The sequence below is a fragment of the Paroedura picta genome, chromosome 2, assembly GCF_049243985.1.
Source record: "Paroedura picta isolate Pp20150507F chromosome 2, Ppicta_v3.0, whole genome shotgun sequence".
In the NCBI taxonomy this organism is placed as follows: Eukaryota; Metazoa; Chordata; class Lepidosauria; order Squamata; family Gekkonidae; genus Paroedura; species Paroedura picta.
The window spans coordinates 58,934,593-58,952,417 of NC_135370.1; the positions used below are offsets into that span (position 1 = coordinate 58,934,593).

Consider the following 17,825-nt stretch of genomic DNA (forward strand, 5'->3'; position numbering starts at 1 on the left):
AGCGGTATACAAATCTTGACCATTAGTGGCTTTAATATTTGGTTAAGGCTACTATGGGTAGAAGAGCCTCTTGTGGTGCAGAGTGGTAAGGCAACGGCCTGAAAGCTTTGCCCATGAGGTTGGGAGTTCAATCCCAGCAGCCGGCTCAAGGTTGACTCAGCCTTCCATCCTTCCGAGGTCGGTAAAATGAGTACCCAGCTTGCTGGGGGGTAAACGGTAATGAGTGGGGAAGGCACTGGCAAACCACCCCGTATTGAGTCTGCCATGAAAACGCTAGAGGGCGTCACCCCAAGGGTCAGACATGACTCGGTGCTTGCACAGGGGATACCTTTACCTTTACCTTTACTATGGGTAGAGCGGTGTCCAGGAGACATCCAGGTGTCCAGACAGAACTTCCATCTGCACGGGCCAATCTGGACATGCCCAGCAAAGCTGGGCACACCTGGATTGAGCTCTCCTGTGGAATGCCTGCCCTAAGGAGCTGGCTGCGAGGTGACTCACAGCCTCACTGCCAGTCGTTCCTCTGCCACAGAGGAGAGCACTCCCATTCCATCCAGGGCAGCCAGGCTGCTAATCTGGTGAACCACCCACCAGCTTAAGAGGTGGCCCGGCCATCTCCCACCAACATCGGCCATGCTGCTGTGGCCAGGCCACCACAGCGGCCAAGCTGCTGCTGGGGCTGGCCACCAACTCACGTGGCTGCCTGCCACCAATGTCGCATGAGCCACCAACACCAACCTCAGGTAGGGCGACGCTGTGCCAGTTGTTCCGTCCTTCTGTTAGTGCCCATTGCATCCCTGGGTGCAATGGGCTTTGAGCCTAGTTTAATAATAAATAAATAAATAAATAAATAAATAAATAAATAAATAAATAAATAAATGCAAGAGTGCTAAGTAGTCATTTGAGACAGTTACAGAATTACCTCTCCTTGAACATTTTTCAATGCAAGAAATGCGTTGGAAAGATTACAGGAATTTTCCATTTGTTCTGGCTTTATCATAGAGAACCGAACCTAAGGTCATCCTAAGTAGTGTTACACTCTTCCACTGACTCCAGTGTACTTAGAAGGGCATAACTTAACTCTGTCTAGATTGGCATTGTTAAACTCTGGAAGTGGTATATTTATTCTGATTGACCTTAGACATTTTGAGCAGGACTCATCTTTTCATTGGTGTTGGTGCTGCTGTATCCATATGGATGAATCATCAGTAGACTCAGTGGAGCCTTCCCCCCCCCCTTTTTTTTTTTTTTTTGCTTCCTAGCCAGAATTTTGTTGTGGGGAGATTTTTGTTTAGGGAGACATGGAGAAACCAAAAGTTACAGAAGTAGCAAATACTCTGTGTTTGGGAATGCATTTTTATAGCAGAATAGCACAGCAAGAGCCAGAGTTAAACAATTTTTAAAAATGTTTCAGATTGAATACAGAAGGAAGAGAGAATCAGTGGCAACCCCCCCACCCCCATTCTTATGGAAACAGAAGTGTCTTTCTGTTAATGCTGTGGACCCCAACTTTTTAAAAGCCTCTTCAGCATTTCGCTTTTTAACCTACTGCTCCAGTTCAGGTTGCCAGATGATCAGGAAAAAACGAGTTCAGTCTTTTCTTCTGCTTTTAGTGGTATCTTGATCTGAAGAAATCAGCAGGTGATACTTCAGGCAGCATGGGAATAGGCTTAAAGCTGTATTGACCATAAATGCTTAACTATAAGTTGCTGTTACACAGAAGCAGGATAAAGATCTCTTTGTATGCACCTCTGGGAAAACTCCTGAAGAGGAAATGCAATCACTGCATGAATGCACATGAAGCTGCCCAGTAGTGTACTTAGTCTATTTGATATCCAGAATGGATCAGTTTTAACACCTCTCCCCTAAATGACTTAATCCCCATATGAATTGTGAACACATGCACACTTTAATATAGGTTAGTTGTCCATGATGTTGATGACTAGCAGCATTGCAACAGTCCTAAACATGGGCATAATTAGAGTTAGCAACTTGTAAATTGTTACTCTAACTGTCACTATAATATCAGCTAGGTCTGCAGCAAATATCTGGTGACATTATTTAAACCAATACCATTAAAAACTTCCATTGTCCCTTTGCATTACATAAACCTCTGTTAAAGGGACAGGACATAATTTTTTCCTGACCAGCTAACAACCTCAGATATCATCAAAGCAAACCAAAAGCAGTCTAATGGCCATTGACTACAGGAAAGGGGTCATTTGCCTATTAAAATCAATAGGAAGGTGGCATGCTTAACCTTGGGTGTTGAGTCAGTCTCATTGAGGCTGTAATCTAAGAACTACTTCCTGAGTTTAAGCCCCATTGAATGAGCAGACCTTCAAGTATGTATATTTAGCACCATAGCTTCTATATACCTGCATTGTAGTACAGCTGCACAGGATTGCTTCTGTCTCATAAAAAGGACAACTGGGCAATTAGGATATAGAAAATGAGCTGAGGTCAACCATTGGCACCAGTAATCAGGCTGCATTCCATAACCGGGCTAGGCTGTGTGGAGAAATCCTTCCCCAAGGTCAGGAAAACAGGTCACTCAGTGCTTGTTGAAATGGTCCTTTAAACGTTAGCCTGCCCGAATGCCACCCGAGGATGAGCAAAGAAAATAGCAGGAGTTGTAATAAGGCACTGTTCTTCTAGCTGTGACACCGTTGTGTAGCAGCTGCTGGAGTCCAAGCACAGCAAGCAAGTGTTTCTAGCTGGGAGAGTTTGCTGTCTGGCAAGCAGCACCCAGGGCAGGCTGGTCTTGAGGCAGGAAAAGCCCTTGAACAGCACATGTGAGTAGCCGGCTCATTTGCTAACGCAAACACCTTGGCTAAGCTGTGTGAGCTGGAACCCAACTCTTCCAATTATTTGCCACTGGGGTAGATCACGCTGTCCTTGGTATGACTGATGGGGTCACTTCTTTTTTTAAATTAAAACTTTTATTCCAGATTTTAAGAGACAGCATAGATAAGAAAAAGGAAAAATGCACGTTACCAAATAAGAAAAGTAAAAACAAAAAAGGGGGCATCCGATTTTGTGTATGATTATAAATCAAGCTGTTATTCTGTTACATCAGACTTTCTCAACCAGGTTTTTGTGAAACTCTTGAGATTTCTTGATGGCCCTGGAAGCGTTTCCTGAATGGGTGGGAGTTAGTCAATTTTTATATTTAAAAAAAAAATTGTTTAACGTTTATTGGGTGAGACGATCATGTAGTCATGTCGACTTCCCCCTCGCTCCCAAAATAATCAGTAATGTGCCTGGAGGGTGTGGAGCCCCGGGTGGGTGTTTGTCCATTTCTACCAATTTTTTATTATCCATTTTTCAATAGCTGGTAGTAACAAGCTTTTCCATTTCTGAGCATAAAGCAGTTTGACTTCCTTAATCATATATAGAAACAAAGTTCCATATTTTTTTCAAATTATTTTTCTGTTAATCCCAAGAGAGACATCTCTGGTTTAATTTGTACATCAGTTTTTTGTATGTTCCAGATTAAAACATGTATTTGTATCCCAAGAAATATTTCCTTCTTACAAGTTCACCAAAGATGAAAAATGTACCTTCGTATTGTTTACATTTCCGACAAGTGTTGGAAATATTTTTATATATTTTAATAATGTTTCAGGCAACCAATATCAATTATATATCATTTCATATAAGTTCTCTTTAAGATTAGAGCTTAATATAAATGTAAGACTATTTGTCCACATATTTTCCCATTATTCCATTTGTATATCATGTCCAACATTTTTTGCCCATACATTCTTTCACAGATTTTTCCTATGTGTCAAATTTCAATAAGATTTTTTTACATCTTGGTAATAATATGCTCATCATCCTTATACATGGTTCCTCTATATATTTGTGAAACAGCCGGGGGAGGGGGTGTGGAACGTGTCCAGGAATAGGGCCAAAGCTGACTGCACCCTGATTGGCCCTGCCCCTGCAGCTCCCGCCCTCCCTCCCTGGACTCTAGCCTCTTTGCTCACAGACGCATCTCAGTGCCTGGAGCCAGCAGCAGGTAAGGGGAGAGGGCCCTGGGCACAGGGTCGTGGTGGAGGGCCTGCTGAATGCCTGCTAAGGAGCTCTGTCGCAGCCCTGCTAATGATCTGCCCAGCCCCCGCCTGCTCCACTTGATCCGGCTGCCAGCTGCTGCCCAAAGCCACCTTAAGCTGCCTGGACAGGGGCCAGGGGAGAAGACCTTTTCAAGGCCCATTCTTCAGAACAGGCTTTAAAGCTAGTTTGAAGCTATAATTGCATTCCAAAGACAGTCTTAATTTGGTCAAAACCATGTGCTTTTTATCTGCATTAAATCTTAAAATTGACCTCTTTCAAGGCTGTTTGATGGGGCAGGACACATTTGGGGTGGGCATTGCCTTTGTCAGCCCCCACCCTGTGGCTGCGGGCCTGCTTCTTAGATAGCTCTGAAACTCTTATGCATAGATTGGATCATGTGAACCATGGATGGACAGTACATACCACTGTTACGGTGATTTACCTATCTTTCCAAGAATCTAAAGTCTGAATCCATACAAGGATCAGGAAGAGATCTTGCACTTTGCCTGTTTGTCTATGTGTGTGTGTGTGTGTGTGTCTGTGTGTCTGTGTGTCTGTGTGTCTGTGTGAGTCTGTGCGTGTGTTTGGTTACACTTAACCCAATCAGTGTCAGTCTACAATCTGGGATATTCAGGTTAAAATCCCAAGTCTCCTGTAGAAGTTTGCTGGCTGACCTTGGACCAGTCACCTACCCTCATCCTCATCTGTTTCACAGGGCCCATGTAATGGTAAAATAGAAGAGAGGAGAAAGGATGTAAACCACTCAGTCCCCACTGGAAGAAAGTCAGGGTATAAATAAAGTCTTAGCAATCTGTCAGGTTACAAAAACAAAACAACTTTAAGCTTAAGTACCAGGACACCAAGAGCCCTTTAAGTAGAAAATTCTTTGCACAAATCAATAGGTTTTTTTGTTTACATACTGCCTAAAACTGTGTGTAGTAGAACTGCTCTGTTTATGAGTTTTTAGTTAAATCCCAAAGGATGCAGCCAAAATAAAGGGTAGGGATTATCCCTGTACTGTGGCACAGCAGTGAATCTACCTCAACACTGCTAAGGGGGAAGTCCATTGCAGCAGTTGTAGGGCTTTCCACCCCTCCTTCCACCTCTGGAGTCTGCAAGGAGCTTTTATTGCAATCCCAGGTCGATTCAGTCCCTGCCGTCTACACAGAATGCGATTTCTGTTTTGATTTTAGGTGATTTAAATTTTCCCTCTGCAACAAACATGATTGATCTGGAGTAACCCTACCTTTTCCTCACAATATCCTGGAGTGCTTTTAACCCTTGATATTTTAAAAATCGCATGACTAAAGGTGTAGCTGTCTGCTTTTCCCTGAACTAACTTGCTGCCGAGCTTCCAACATTTTACAAAAGCCCTGCTTGGTCGGGGCATCAGTTCAAATGCTTCTTGGTTGTGAAACTTTCCTCCCAAGATTTATTTTTTCTTTGTTTCCCTCTGGAATTTGTGCTCCAGAACCAGCAGAGATTTGCCACTTCTCTGAGAGGCTGCTTGCTGGCTAGCTGGCTGGCTGCTTGGCTCCCCCCCCCCCCCAATGCTCCTTAGAGAAGGAACCCTTGTGCTGCTTCTCCACCAGCTTTCAAATCCCCCACCCTCCCCTCTCTCAGTTCCCCAAATGGTGCAGAGCACTTTCTGTTTCAAGTCGGAGGAACGTAATGAGGAAGACCCGAGCTCAAATCGATGTGAATTCAAACAAAGTAAATGCAGGTTTAGCCCTGTTCTTTCCTTTGCAATGATGATAGGACTGTTTAGCAAATAAACTAAGCAACTGGAGTTAGTCAGGATGCATCAGGCAAGGTTTGATAGTAATGATTTCCAGTCACTTGTGTAGGCCAGATTTGATCTGAACCAATGACCTAAAGGTTAAAGGCTCCATATACCATTACCAAATCCCTGAGCTATCCAATTCCCCAGGATACGATATATATCTGATATCCAGCAGAATGGCCCTTATCAGCAAGAAAATATACTGATTTACACTAAAAGTGCATTAGTAAAATGATTTAAACATGAGCACAAGTTCTGAGTCAAACTCTGCTTCCTTGGAGCTGATGTGGTGAATGTGGATACATTATGACAATAGAATTCATTTATTTATCTAATTTATGATGGCATCCTCCTGGTGTCAGTTGTTTTATTTTATTTTCATTTGGGGATCCCACTGTTACCCACATCTATAAAAGCATTTGCGTGTTTTATATTCAGGATAGTCCCATGCATGTAGCTAACTGCTCTTTTAGGAACCATAGAAATCTGCCCACTAATACCAGAGTTGTAAGAAGTAATCATAGCTTTTACAATGGTAATGGGCAAATTTATTTTAGGCTCTCCTAATCTTTGTCCTAGTAATTTCCTTTCAGTTAATGAAAGAAAAATACTGCAGTGTTCAAGAAAAAAAGGCTTTTTGGAAGGGTTCAGAATATGTAGAAAAGAACATTTGACAGAAACTGTGGGTAGCAGAAGAGAAAGTGTACAAAGCAGTGATTGAAATGAACCATACGATGGGTTTTTATGCAAATGTGTGCTTGTGAGGTATCTAAAAAAGCAATCCTTGGTTTATTCCATTAACATCAGAATGGGCAGTTCACAGTCATTTCCATTTATTCAGAATATAGCTTTAAGAAGGAGGCAAAAGTGTAACTGAGTTTATATTTAGACTTATAATTAATATTCTTTTAATAACCATTTGTTATGTTTTGCACATGTATGTGAAGAATTGTATTGAATAGCATCTTAACTTACTGGTAAGGAGATGTAAGTATCAATCTATTCCTAAAATAAAGTTGTCTTGAAGATTAAGCTAATAGTCTAGTGTACAGATCACCTCAATATTTCATACTCTTTTTATTTCTAACCCTTCTAATATATATGATATTTGGTACTTTTCCCCAAGGTCAGAGAATTCCTGATCTGAAAAGTTTTGGTATTTTGTAAAATAAAAAGAGTACATGGACAACATTTCAAATAGGAACAGCAAAATATTTACATTTTCCATTCCGGCATTAACCTGCAGCAATGAGAAAACTCAGATTCTCTGAGTGGTGCAGCTTTCCCCATTGAATGTACAACACCCAACATAAGTCAGCCATGTTGCTGATCAATACCACTCATCACCGTCTTCCTTGGATTATTTCAGCTTCTATGTTTCTTTCCTTTCCATCACTGATTCCATATACTGTTCAGAATTTCCACTTGCCTTTCTATAATTACTGTAGATGAAAATGAGATATAGAGTCATATATATCACCTTTAGTTAATTCAAGCTGGAAAATGTACTCAAAATATCTTATTGATATTATTTCATCTGGATATAGATCAGACTGAATGTCAACTATTCAAAATGACAAAGAACAAAAAATCCTGAAAATATTCTGGATTTTTTGGGGGGCACCAGATAGCTGCAGTTAAAGTGCATTTAAAGGGCTCTCAGTGAACTCTCACCTTGGAGAAGGCACTTAAATTGTTGTTGTTGTTGTTGTTGTTGTTAGATGGGAAGTCGTGTCTGACCCATCGTGACCCCATGGATAATGATCCTCCAGGTCTTCCTGTCCTTTACCATTCCCCGGAGTCCATTTAAGTTCGCACCGACTGCTTCAGTTACTCCATCCAGACACCTCATTCTCTGTCGTCCCCTTCTTCTTTTGCCCTCAATCGCTCCCAGCATTAGGGTCTTCTCCAGGGAGTCCTCCCTTCTCATGAGGTGGCCAAAGTATTTGAGTTTCATCTTCGGGATCTGGCCTTCTAAGGAGCAGTCAGGGCTGATCTCCTCTAGGACTGACCGGTTGGTTCGCCTTGCTGTCCAAGGGACTCGTAGGAGTCTTCTCCAGCACCAGAGTTCAAAAGCCTCAATTCTTTGACGCTCGGCCTTCCTTATGGTCCAACTTTCACAGTCATACCTTGCAACTGGAAAGACCATAGCCTTGATTAAATGCACTTTTGTTGGTAGGGTGATGTTGTAGGCTCTGTAAATGCTTTCAGAGTTCACTTGGTACAGTGGTTAGGAGCGGTAGCTTCTAATCTGGCACGCCAGGTTTGATTCCCTGCTCCCCCACATGCAGCCAGCTGGAAGACCCTGGGCTTGCCACAGCACTGATGGACTGACTGAGCAGTAATATCAGGGCTCTCTCAGCCGTACCTACCTCACAAGGTGTCTGTTGTGGGGCGAGGAAAGGGAAGGCAATTATAAGCCACTTTGAGATTCCTTGTAGAGAAAAGCAGCATATAAGAACCAACCCTTCTTCTTCTACTTGCACCGCCACTGTGGCTTGCAAAAGGTATTCACATTTTAAAGGGTCTGTATTTTCCCATTCTATTAGAAAAAATGGAGGATGGGGATCCTTTTCTTTGGAGGCCCATAGCATTGGACCCTGTCATCCAATCTTTTGAAAACTTTGTGGATTTAAAAAAAATTACCAGCAGCTATGCTGCAAATTTGTTGCCTCTATCTCAAAACCAAACAAAAAACAAAACAGCCCTCCCAAGACTCGTATTCTCCCAGATTAGTTCTCCATTATACCCTTTGGGAATCATTGACTACATTGGTCCCCATAGGGTATAATGGAGCTGGGAGAAAATGGCATTCCCAAATATTTACCAAATCTGAATGCCATACCAGTATTGGGATTCTGAAACATTGATAAATACTGATGTTTCAATATATTTGAAACAGTAATACTGGAGTGTTTTTTACTGTAAATCACTTCTGTGCTTTTCAGTGTCCACTTATTTAATACGTATCAACCAAATATCAACCAAGAGCATTGCTTTTAACAATGTTAAAGAACAATGTTGATGGCAGCATGACTTAATCCAAAACTCATTAAAGGCAGCAAGTAAACTCCCATTGACTTTGGATTAAACATTTAATCCCTTGCTAATTGTTTTCACTATTGGACATTTTTTGCTTAATTCGGTTCATTGATTTAACATCATAGAAGCTGACCTGTACATTTCACCTCATTTATAATTTTCATATTTTATTAGCTAATATTTAATTGCTAATTGAAATGTTGTACTCTTAACATGGGATGCCAAATGTTTGAACCAGTTAACAGAACTTTGCTTTGGAATCTACTGCTCAGTTCACAGGCACAGTTCCTTTGACTGTCCATTTGGGAATATCTTCCACTGATGCATATGTAAACACTGTAGTTGTATGGCAAGTCATTTGTATAGAAACCCACTAACTTCTGGGGGAGAAAGCATTAAAAAAGCAGATTGTAGCCTTAATATATAATATTATTCTTTCACAGTAATTTATTCATTTATCTCATATACACCCTGCTTTTCTTTCCATTGGGGGCCCAAAGCAACTTACACATTTTGCCTCTCCTTCATTTTATCATTACAAATAACCCTGTGAAGTAGCTTAGGCTTGGAGTGCATAACTGGTCCAAGGTCTCTCAGCAAGTTTCTGTGGCAGAGAGGAATATCTGTAATGTCATATCCAAAGATAGCTTTTGATGTTTCCAAAGATACTTCTTTTCCCTTGGATTTTTAAGCAAACTTTTTTTTAAAAAATAGGTCAGGTTAGATCTCAAACTGGGGGACATTAGCTCAAATAACAAATAGGTGTGGACTAATCTTGAAATAAAAAATTTACCGTTAATAACAGGATTAATAATGGCTTATCACTTATGAAAAGGAATTTTAAAAGCTGGGGTTTGTATCCTGCTTTTTACTACTCAGAGCCGTCTCAGAGTAACGTACAATTGCCTACTCTTTCTCTCTCCACAATGGATACTGTGTAAAGTAGGTGGGGCTGAGAGAGTACTGAACTGCTCTGTGAGAACAGCTCTAAGGGAACTGTGACTGGCCCAACGTCACCCATTTGGAGGAAATGGAAGTCCAACTCAGTTCTCCAGATTAGAGGCCACCACTCTTAACTACTACACCAAGCTGGCTGTAGACCAATGCTAAGCCATCTTATATAAATATAATAAATAAAATATGAATGATTAATCACGATAATCCTTTTTACTTATTTCTTTATATTATTCATTTATTTACTTCATTTGCAATCCACTTTTCTCATAGTCAGGGTGGATTTTTATAAAAATAAAAAAGTTAATCATGCATATTATAAACTGTTCTAAAGATTTCAGAAAACATTAAAAATGACATCAATATACCCTTCATTAAAACACCCTTTTCTGTCTACGCCATGCATTTAAAACGCTGCACCACTGTCAACACTTAGGGCTTGACCAAATCGTTTTATTATTCTGATACCAAACCATAGGATAAGAATTAGAATTCATGTAATGGCCTGTCAGTTGAGCCTAGGTGCTGCATGATTGCTGTTACAGCAACAGTTTTTAGAGCTGCTATCTCAAGGCTTCCCTGGAAAAACAAAGAAAGGAACAGTAGTTTGCCATACGGTAATACGAGAATGGGATAAAATGGTGCTTTTCCCCCACTACCCAGTCAGCTGAGTTTGCAGCTGGGCTCCTGACCCTGGACAGAATGTAGTTAACACAAATGCAAAATGGGGGTGAACTGGTGCAGGGCAATTCTCCACATTGGAAACACTTCCTCAACCAGAGTTTTATGAATCCCTGTGGTTTTGATGTCCCTGGAAGGGTTTCCCCCAATGGGTGGGGGTTAATTAATTTTTAATATTAAATATATATATTTAATTTGTTAAACATTAATTGGGTGATATGACCATATATAAGAGACTCTTGTGGCACAGAGTGGTAAGGCAGTAGACATGCAGTCTGAAAACTTTGGGAGCCCCTGGAAGCTGACCCCTTGGACCAATCCTTGTGAAGTTCAGAGGGGTGTCAGGGAAGAGCCTCCCAGAGCTACCCTGAAATTTTGGAGTGGGGATTTTGGATTCCATCTTGTCCTCAAGGCAGGGGACAACAGAGAAAAATCCAGACTAGAGATTTAAAATAACAATGAACTCTAAGCTGCTGCAACTTCAAGGAAAGCTGACCTTAATCAAAAGTTGTTTGGGAAGTATCCAGAGGAGAGAGGGCTGAATGTTTTCACCTTTTCTTTACTCAGCATGAAAACAGAGCATGTATATTCTTTCTTATATTTCAGACTTTCTAAGTTTAATCTTTAAAATCTCATCACAAATATTCAGTCTTGATATCTGAAAGGTGATAAGGAAGAGGGGCAGGGGTAATAGGATAGAATTGCAAACCTGCAACAGATCTCCCTTGCACTTGCTTGCAGAAGAGTGGTGGGAAGAGCTGCCACTAGGCAGGCCTCTGAATAGCAGTGCAGTTCCAGAGCATTAGGTATACAACTCCATCTGACAGGGGGCACGGTGCAGTGGCTACCCGGGTATAACTGACATCCTTGGGGAGTGTGAGGAAGGAGATTATCACCCAATGAAAACTTGGGATGGTCACAGGGTTTTGCCAACCTCCCATGGATCCAATCAGAAGGAACAGAAAAGGACTTGAAACCATATGTAACCATAAGTGCTTTTGCTGGATCATGCGTGCTAGTTGGAAGAAGAAGAAGAAGAAGAGTTGGTTCTTATATGCCGCTTTTCCCTACCCGAAGGAGGCTCAAAGCGGCTTACAGTCGCCTTCCCATTCCTCTCCCCACAACAGACACCCTGTGAGGTGGGTGAGGCTGAGAGAGCGCTGATATCACTGCTCGGTCAGAACAGTTTTTATCAGTACCGTGGCGAGCCCAAGGTCACCCAGCTGGATGCATGTGGGGGAGCGCAGAATCGAACCCGGCATGCCAGATTAGAAGTCCGCACTCCTAACCACTACACCAAACTGGCTCTGAGTTAATTTCAATAGAGTTTATTTCCACGGAGGATTTAGGATCAGGTGGTTAAAATCCATAACTACACGACTGGTTTGTCTTGCTCTGAATCAGAAAAGTAATAAAAGTTTAAAAGTGGAAATACAGAAAATAAAGTCATACCAATACATTTGAATCAATTTCTGCTTTTAGACAATGTTTTACTTTAGTGCAGTAAAAGTGCTTTAAATCTATTAAAAATCTATCTAAGCTGTATATTGAAAAGTGAATGGAATAGCAACATCACCCCCCCCCCAGAGTATTGCATTATGTCTAACAATGGCAATTTTGTGTCTCATTCCAAAATAGCACATATAATAATACAATCCATGAAAAGTATGTTGAGTCTGGATTTACTAATGGATCCAAACAGAATTGTAAAGCTTCTAGAGCTGAACATCCTAATCTTCAAAGCATTCCTTTCTTTTCTTCTCTGATATGCTATGTATTACATTTTCAGTGCTATACTCTGGATGATCCTAAATCAGCCATTTCGCTTTCCATCTAAACACAAAGTAACATTGTTTGTTCTTGGACTGCCAATAGTTTATTGATCCATTCATTTCTGCCTGGCACTAATACTGAAAATGAGGAATGAGTGTGCTTTTACTATGTGAATAGTGCACCTCATTTAACAATGGACGTTGCACAAACTTTGAGATATCTCTAAGCTCTTATTATGGTCAATGGTATCATATATTATTTGATAAGATTATCTGGAACATGAGATGGAATTTTAAGATAAAAGAATAGAAAAGCTCTGTGAGAAAACCAAGTCATTTTTATTGAACTCCTCCCTAAAAACAACTGATAAACAATTTTCTGCAAACAAAAAGATTAAATTGGTCTTGTACTATCCAATTGTGCATTTTAATATAATATGCCAATACATTGGTCCAGTGCCTCATTTTGTGTAATTTCCACAGATTATAACACCTCCAAGAGTAGACCTAGCCAATATCTGATTGATTCCATTCTGTAGGGATTGGACCAGCTCACTGTAATTTCCTCTCTTGTTGCTTTCATTTCTATTAGATAAGCTTTAGTTCATGAAAATCAATAGGCTTACACATGCAAAATGAATGGGATGGTGGGCTTTTTAAAAATCAAATGTCATCATTGGCATTGTATAGAATGGATGACGTTTGCATTAAATCCATGCATTTTGATTTAGGATCCTTCCAGATGACAGCTCCTACTAAGATTGTAAATACATAGTCTATGAATACTGATGGTATATTAATTCATACATTTAACTGGATTACAGAGGTTATTTCCACAGATACATTGATGTCTATTAGTTCTGTATTGGCAGTCCAAAATAGCATTACACCTTTCTAAGAATATTGAAGTCAGTTAGCTTAGAATGGTGTAACTTTAGATTGTCCCACACAGAGTAATGGCCTGACCTACATAGCCCAGGCTAGCCTGATCTTGGTAGATTTCTGAAGCTAAGAAGATTGGCCCTGATTAGTATTCGGATCAGTACTGGTTGCTCAGCAATGATGAGCTTGAACCGAACATGGAAAAGCAAGGGCATGCCTGACTACCAAATGTAGATTAGTTAGATCTACCATATTTCCAATAGCCGCTTATAGCTGAGAAAGCTGAACAATGAAAAAATCAGACAAGAGAAGAATCAATTCATTTGAAGTCTGGTGTTGGACAAGGCTTCTTCAGGATGTAAACTGCACGGAGCTTTTATTCCAACCCCAGATCGATTCAGTCCCTGCCCTCTACACAGAATGCGATTCGGGGTAATTAAAAATTTTCCTCTGCAGCAAGAAGGATTGATCTGGAGTGACCCCACCTTTATTGTGCGATATCTTAGAGTGCTTTTAAGCCTCAATATTTAAAGGCTGTTTTGAATCTGGGCTCTCTTCCATGGTAGAGGACCCGTGATTGGCCACAGATGGTCATGTGACAAACTTGCCTTAAAGGAGAAGCCCCTAATTTCTCTCAACTTCTGTCGGTACTGGATTTTTTGTCCCTTCTCTGCCTTTTTTGATCCTCTCCCACCACCCCCTCCAAGAAAAGAAAGAGGCTCCCTGCTTGGCTCCTCTCCCCCCCCCTTCAAGAAAAGAAAGAAAGAGGCTTGGCTCCCCCCCTTCTGAACTACCCTAACCACGTGCAGAACACTTTCCTGTTTCAATCGGGAGGGGGGGGAGAGGAAGACTCGAGTTCAAAGCGATCTGAACTCAGCAGGATTAACAATGGAATAAACAAAGTACCGTATTTGCCAGCGTATAAGACGACTGGGCGTATAAGACGACCCCCCAACATTTCCACTCAAAATATAGTTAGTTACATTACATTACATTACGGTACTATGGGCCACTATGGGCAGCTATGTCTATCCCAACTGAAGTGCACCCGGCGTATAGGACGACCCCCCCCCACTTGGAGGCATGTTTTTCAGGGGGGGGAAGTAGTCTTATACGCCAGCAAATACTGTAAGTGCAGACCCTGCCCAGGTTCCATGGACAGCAAAAATAACGAACAAGGAAATATTACAGTGCATAAAGTCTGATATATCATTGGTAGGCAAAATCACAAAACTCCAGCTCACTTATTTCGGCCATAACATGTGATCCAACTCAATGGAGAAAGCAGTTATGCCAGGACTGGTCAGTGGAAAAAGGAAACCAGGCTGACAAAGAATGCAGTGGTTGCACACAATTGGAATGGACACCGGGCAGAATATAGCATGGCTGAGGTTCAATGCAGGTTCAGGGATTGTAGCGGCTGTGCCATGGGATCGCCAAGAGTCAGACATGACTGAATGGCTGACAACAGCAGTATTTGGATGGGACCACCACCAATAAATGGCATGAAATGGCAAACTTCTCTGAATGTCTCTTGACCTGAAAACCTAACAAGATCATCATGTTAGCTGTGGCTGGACAGCAAACAAAAATGCAGTTGTATGTTCTCATCTTCAGTTTGCACTTAACTGCAGAAAATAAGGAAGGAGGAAAGGGAAGGCATTTCAAAATTAACTGGCTAAAAATTGACCCTACAGAAATGGTATGGTCAGCTAGTCCCAATGATTCCATTCATACTGGTAACTTCACTTATTGAATCAAATACCACTTCTGTAATTATGACTACCCTAAACCTTCAAGATAGGTTGGAGTGGAGACCAAGTCAAGCAAGTAATAGCCAGCCTCCTTGAACAAGATCAGTTCTCTAAATAATATTTCCTGAATAAAAATTACTCTGGAGAACCAGGAGATACTTTGCACATACAGATTTCAAAATCAGCTGCTTAAAATGTAAATGGCACTTAACTGGTTTGTAAATTGAGTCCTCTGTCTGAAAAGAATCATTAAAGCTATAATTTATCCCAAAATGGACTTTATTATTGCATTTAATTGTAATGTGGGATTAAACCCAAAGGCATTTTAACAATATACTTTTATAATGCTTTGAATCTTGGACAGGCCATAATTGACTGTTTACAGTTTGGATAACTGTTTTTGTTTCTGTGAGTAGTGTGTCTCTAATTCTCCCCCTCCTTCTTAAATTATTGCAGAAATTGAGACAACCTGAGGAAACAAAGGAAGATTCAAAGACAAGGCTACCTAAAATCTCCCTGGATTCTCTTGATAAATTTAACCACAGCAAGAGCATTTTACTGGAAAAAGAGAAGAACAGTCTGAACAAGGTTGAAGGACAAGAAGAATATGGGATGAATGAAGAAGTTTCTCTAAATAGTTCCAACCGACATGGTGTAGACCACTTAGAGTCTTTGAGTGATTCTTTATATGATAGCTTCTCATCCTGTGCAAGCCAAGGTTCAAATGATGTATAAAGGACAATCTACCATGAGCTTTGAGTAGAGCACTTAAGGAATGGAAGGACTAACTGGATAAAGAATTGTTGAAAAAATTCACAATAGACTATATCTGGATATATTTCTATAGAGCAATAACAAAAAGAGAGTCCTGTGTTATAACTGAAAGACTGAAAGTTCAACATGGACAACACAGTTACAGTCTTAACTTTGCACTTTTATGAATAATTGTACAGAAGTTGTAAAAAGTACATGGTGTCAGAGAAAATTATATTTGTAGAAAAAAGTGACAGCAATAAATACAACATTGGTGCCATGCTATTGAAAATACAGGTTACTAACTTTAAATATTGATGTTAATATTAACAAAGTTACTGATTTTTTGTAAAATAAAAGTTTATAAACATTCTAGTCTTATAACTGTAGGCAGAAAAACTGCTTTAACACAAACTTGAGCTTGCCAAATTGTTTATTATGAATCTCCTGAAACTGTTGTAAAACATACAGTGTTTTTTATATATATATGCAATTTTGAAAGCAAGTTTCTTTATGGACCCATATATCTGTTAGTATTTCTTGGACAAACGTTCCAAGCAAAGCCCTGCTTCCCATATATCTACCATGAAGATGTTTTGTGTTAATTTTTCTTTGATCTGATTTTATTTGAACTCTATTGATTTGGGGAACATAAAAATATAATACAATTTAGATTTATAATTCACATTAAAAAAAACTAAAGTTGGTGCTAGCAAAAAAATTTGTGGGCTTTTTTCTACAAGAACTGTTTATATGTAAGGGAAAAAATCTATTTCAAAGATGGAGTGTATTTTTTCTAGATGTGAAGTATTTATATCAACTTTTGTACAGTAATATGTTAGCTAGCTATATTTGGGATACTTCTAGCCCCCTTTGCAATATCTGTATCATATGCCTTTTTTGGTATGATATTGTATTATCAGTGTTACTTTTTAAATACTTTGTGCAATGTTACATTTCATGTTGTTTTAAATAATGCTGTCAAGGTGGAATTTCATTGTTCCTGACTTTTATGTACTTTCTTTTGCTATTTGTTTCTGAATAAAAGTCATATTACATCTGGATATCAAAAAATTAAATATGTACACATCAATCAATAAATACTCAGTAAGGGAGGAAGAAGTTCATTTGTGTTAAACCTCTTAAGGACTTAATTAGCATGAAATACAAGCATTGAATTGTAGAAAATACAAAGAAGTAGCAGAAAATAAATCTAACAATGTTTCTGTAGAAAGGGAAGCAGACACATGAAAATGTATACATGTGTGATAATACTCAAGCTGTTCCCCTTCTCTGATGGAAGAGCCTGGTATGCATCATGAATTGTCTGTGGACAGATAGGATACAAATCTGTCAAATGAATGTGCTACATGGCAACTAAAAAGTAATTTCAGCTTAATTCAAAGCGCTCTTGCTCTCTCTGTGAGACAAGATGGAGAGAGATGTAAAGCCAAGAGTGTAGGTTTTTGAGAGGAGGCTGCAGAAAGTCATCAAGAGGGTGGGGATGAGTTGTAATGGAATAGCCTGGGAGACAGAGAACAGGTTCTTGGGGAGATGGACTGCCACAATAAATCGACCTCTACAAGAAAAAGATTGCAGGCCAGAGTCACCATCGGATCACACTGCCACTTGCCCTTTAGCATGTTTGTACTGGCTTATGCTCTTTCTGCACCCCTTTCTTCTTAAGGATGGTTCTTTTTTGCCATGTTCCCATAAAATCTGAGGCAGAACAGCTCTTGGGACTCCTCCTTTTGAAAAGCTTACAGGAAAATGGGGAATCCAAGGGCGGTCGTATATCGACGCCTAATCCCCGCTCCTGTCCTAGGTTTCCACCAAATGAACCCAGACCCTGACAGAAGAGACTTTCACCTCCCCAACCATTTCCCGCCTCTAAATGGCACTCCGGTTCGCCCGGCTCATTTTCTCAGGCAGGAGGCGGCTGTACTGGTGCGACGGAGCCTTCAAGGGCCTTCGACAATACTGGAGGCGAAATGCGTCGGGTTTTTAAAAAAGGAAGCCGGGCAAAAGCACGAGACGAGCAGGTGGCACACGCGCTGTTAGGAAGAGCGCGCGGAGACGGCGGACAATGGGGGACTCGTGTTCCGGCTTTTTCCTCTCCCGCGCGAAACCCCTTTTATTTCCCCC

At 40.5% G+C, this 17,825-nt stretch overlaps 1 protein-coding gene across 15 annotated transcripts in view; it reads left to right on the forward strand.

The window, feature by feature from the left end:
• NCKAP5 (NCK associated protein 5) overlaps nt 1-16,759 on the forward strand; it is a 768,088-nt gene extending 751,329 nt beyond the window's left edge. For 14 of the 15 annotated variants that reach the window (XM_077320242.1, XM_077320245.1, XM_077320241.1 and 11 more), the window contains one exon: nt 15,384-16,759. In XM_077320242.1, coding sequence (XP_077176357.1) covers nt 15,384-15,662 — 279 coding nt within the window. In that variant the 3' untranslated portion in view covers nt 15,663-16,759. The remainder of the gene's footprint in view (nt 1-15,383) is intronic. The other variant, XM_077320255.1, reaches the window with a different exon arrangement.
• The last annotated feature ends 1,066 nt before the right edge of the window (nt 16,760-17,825 follow it).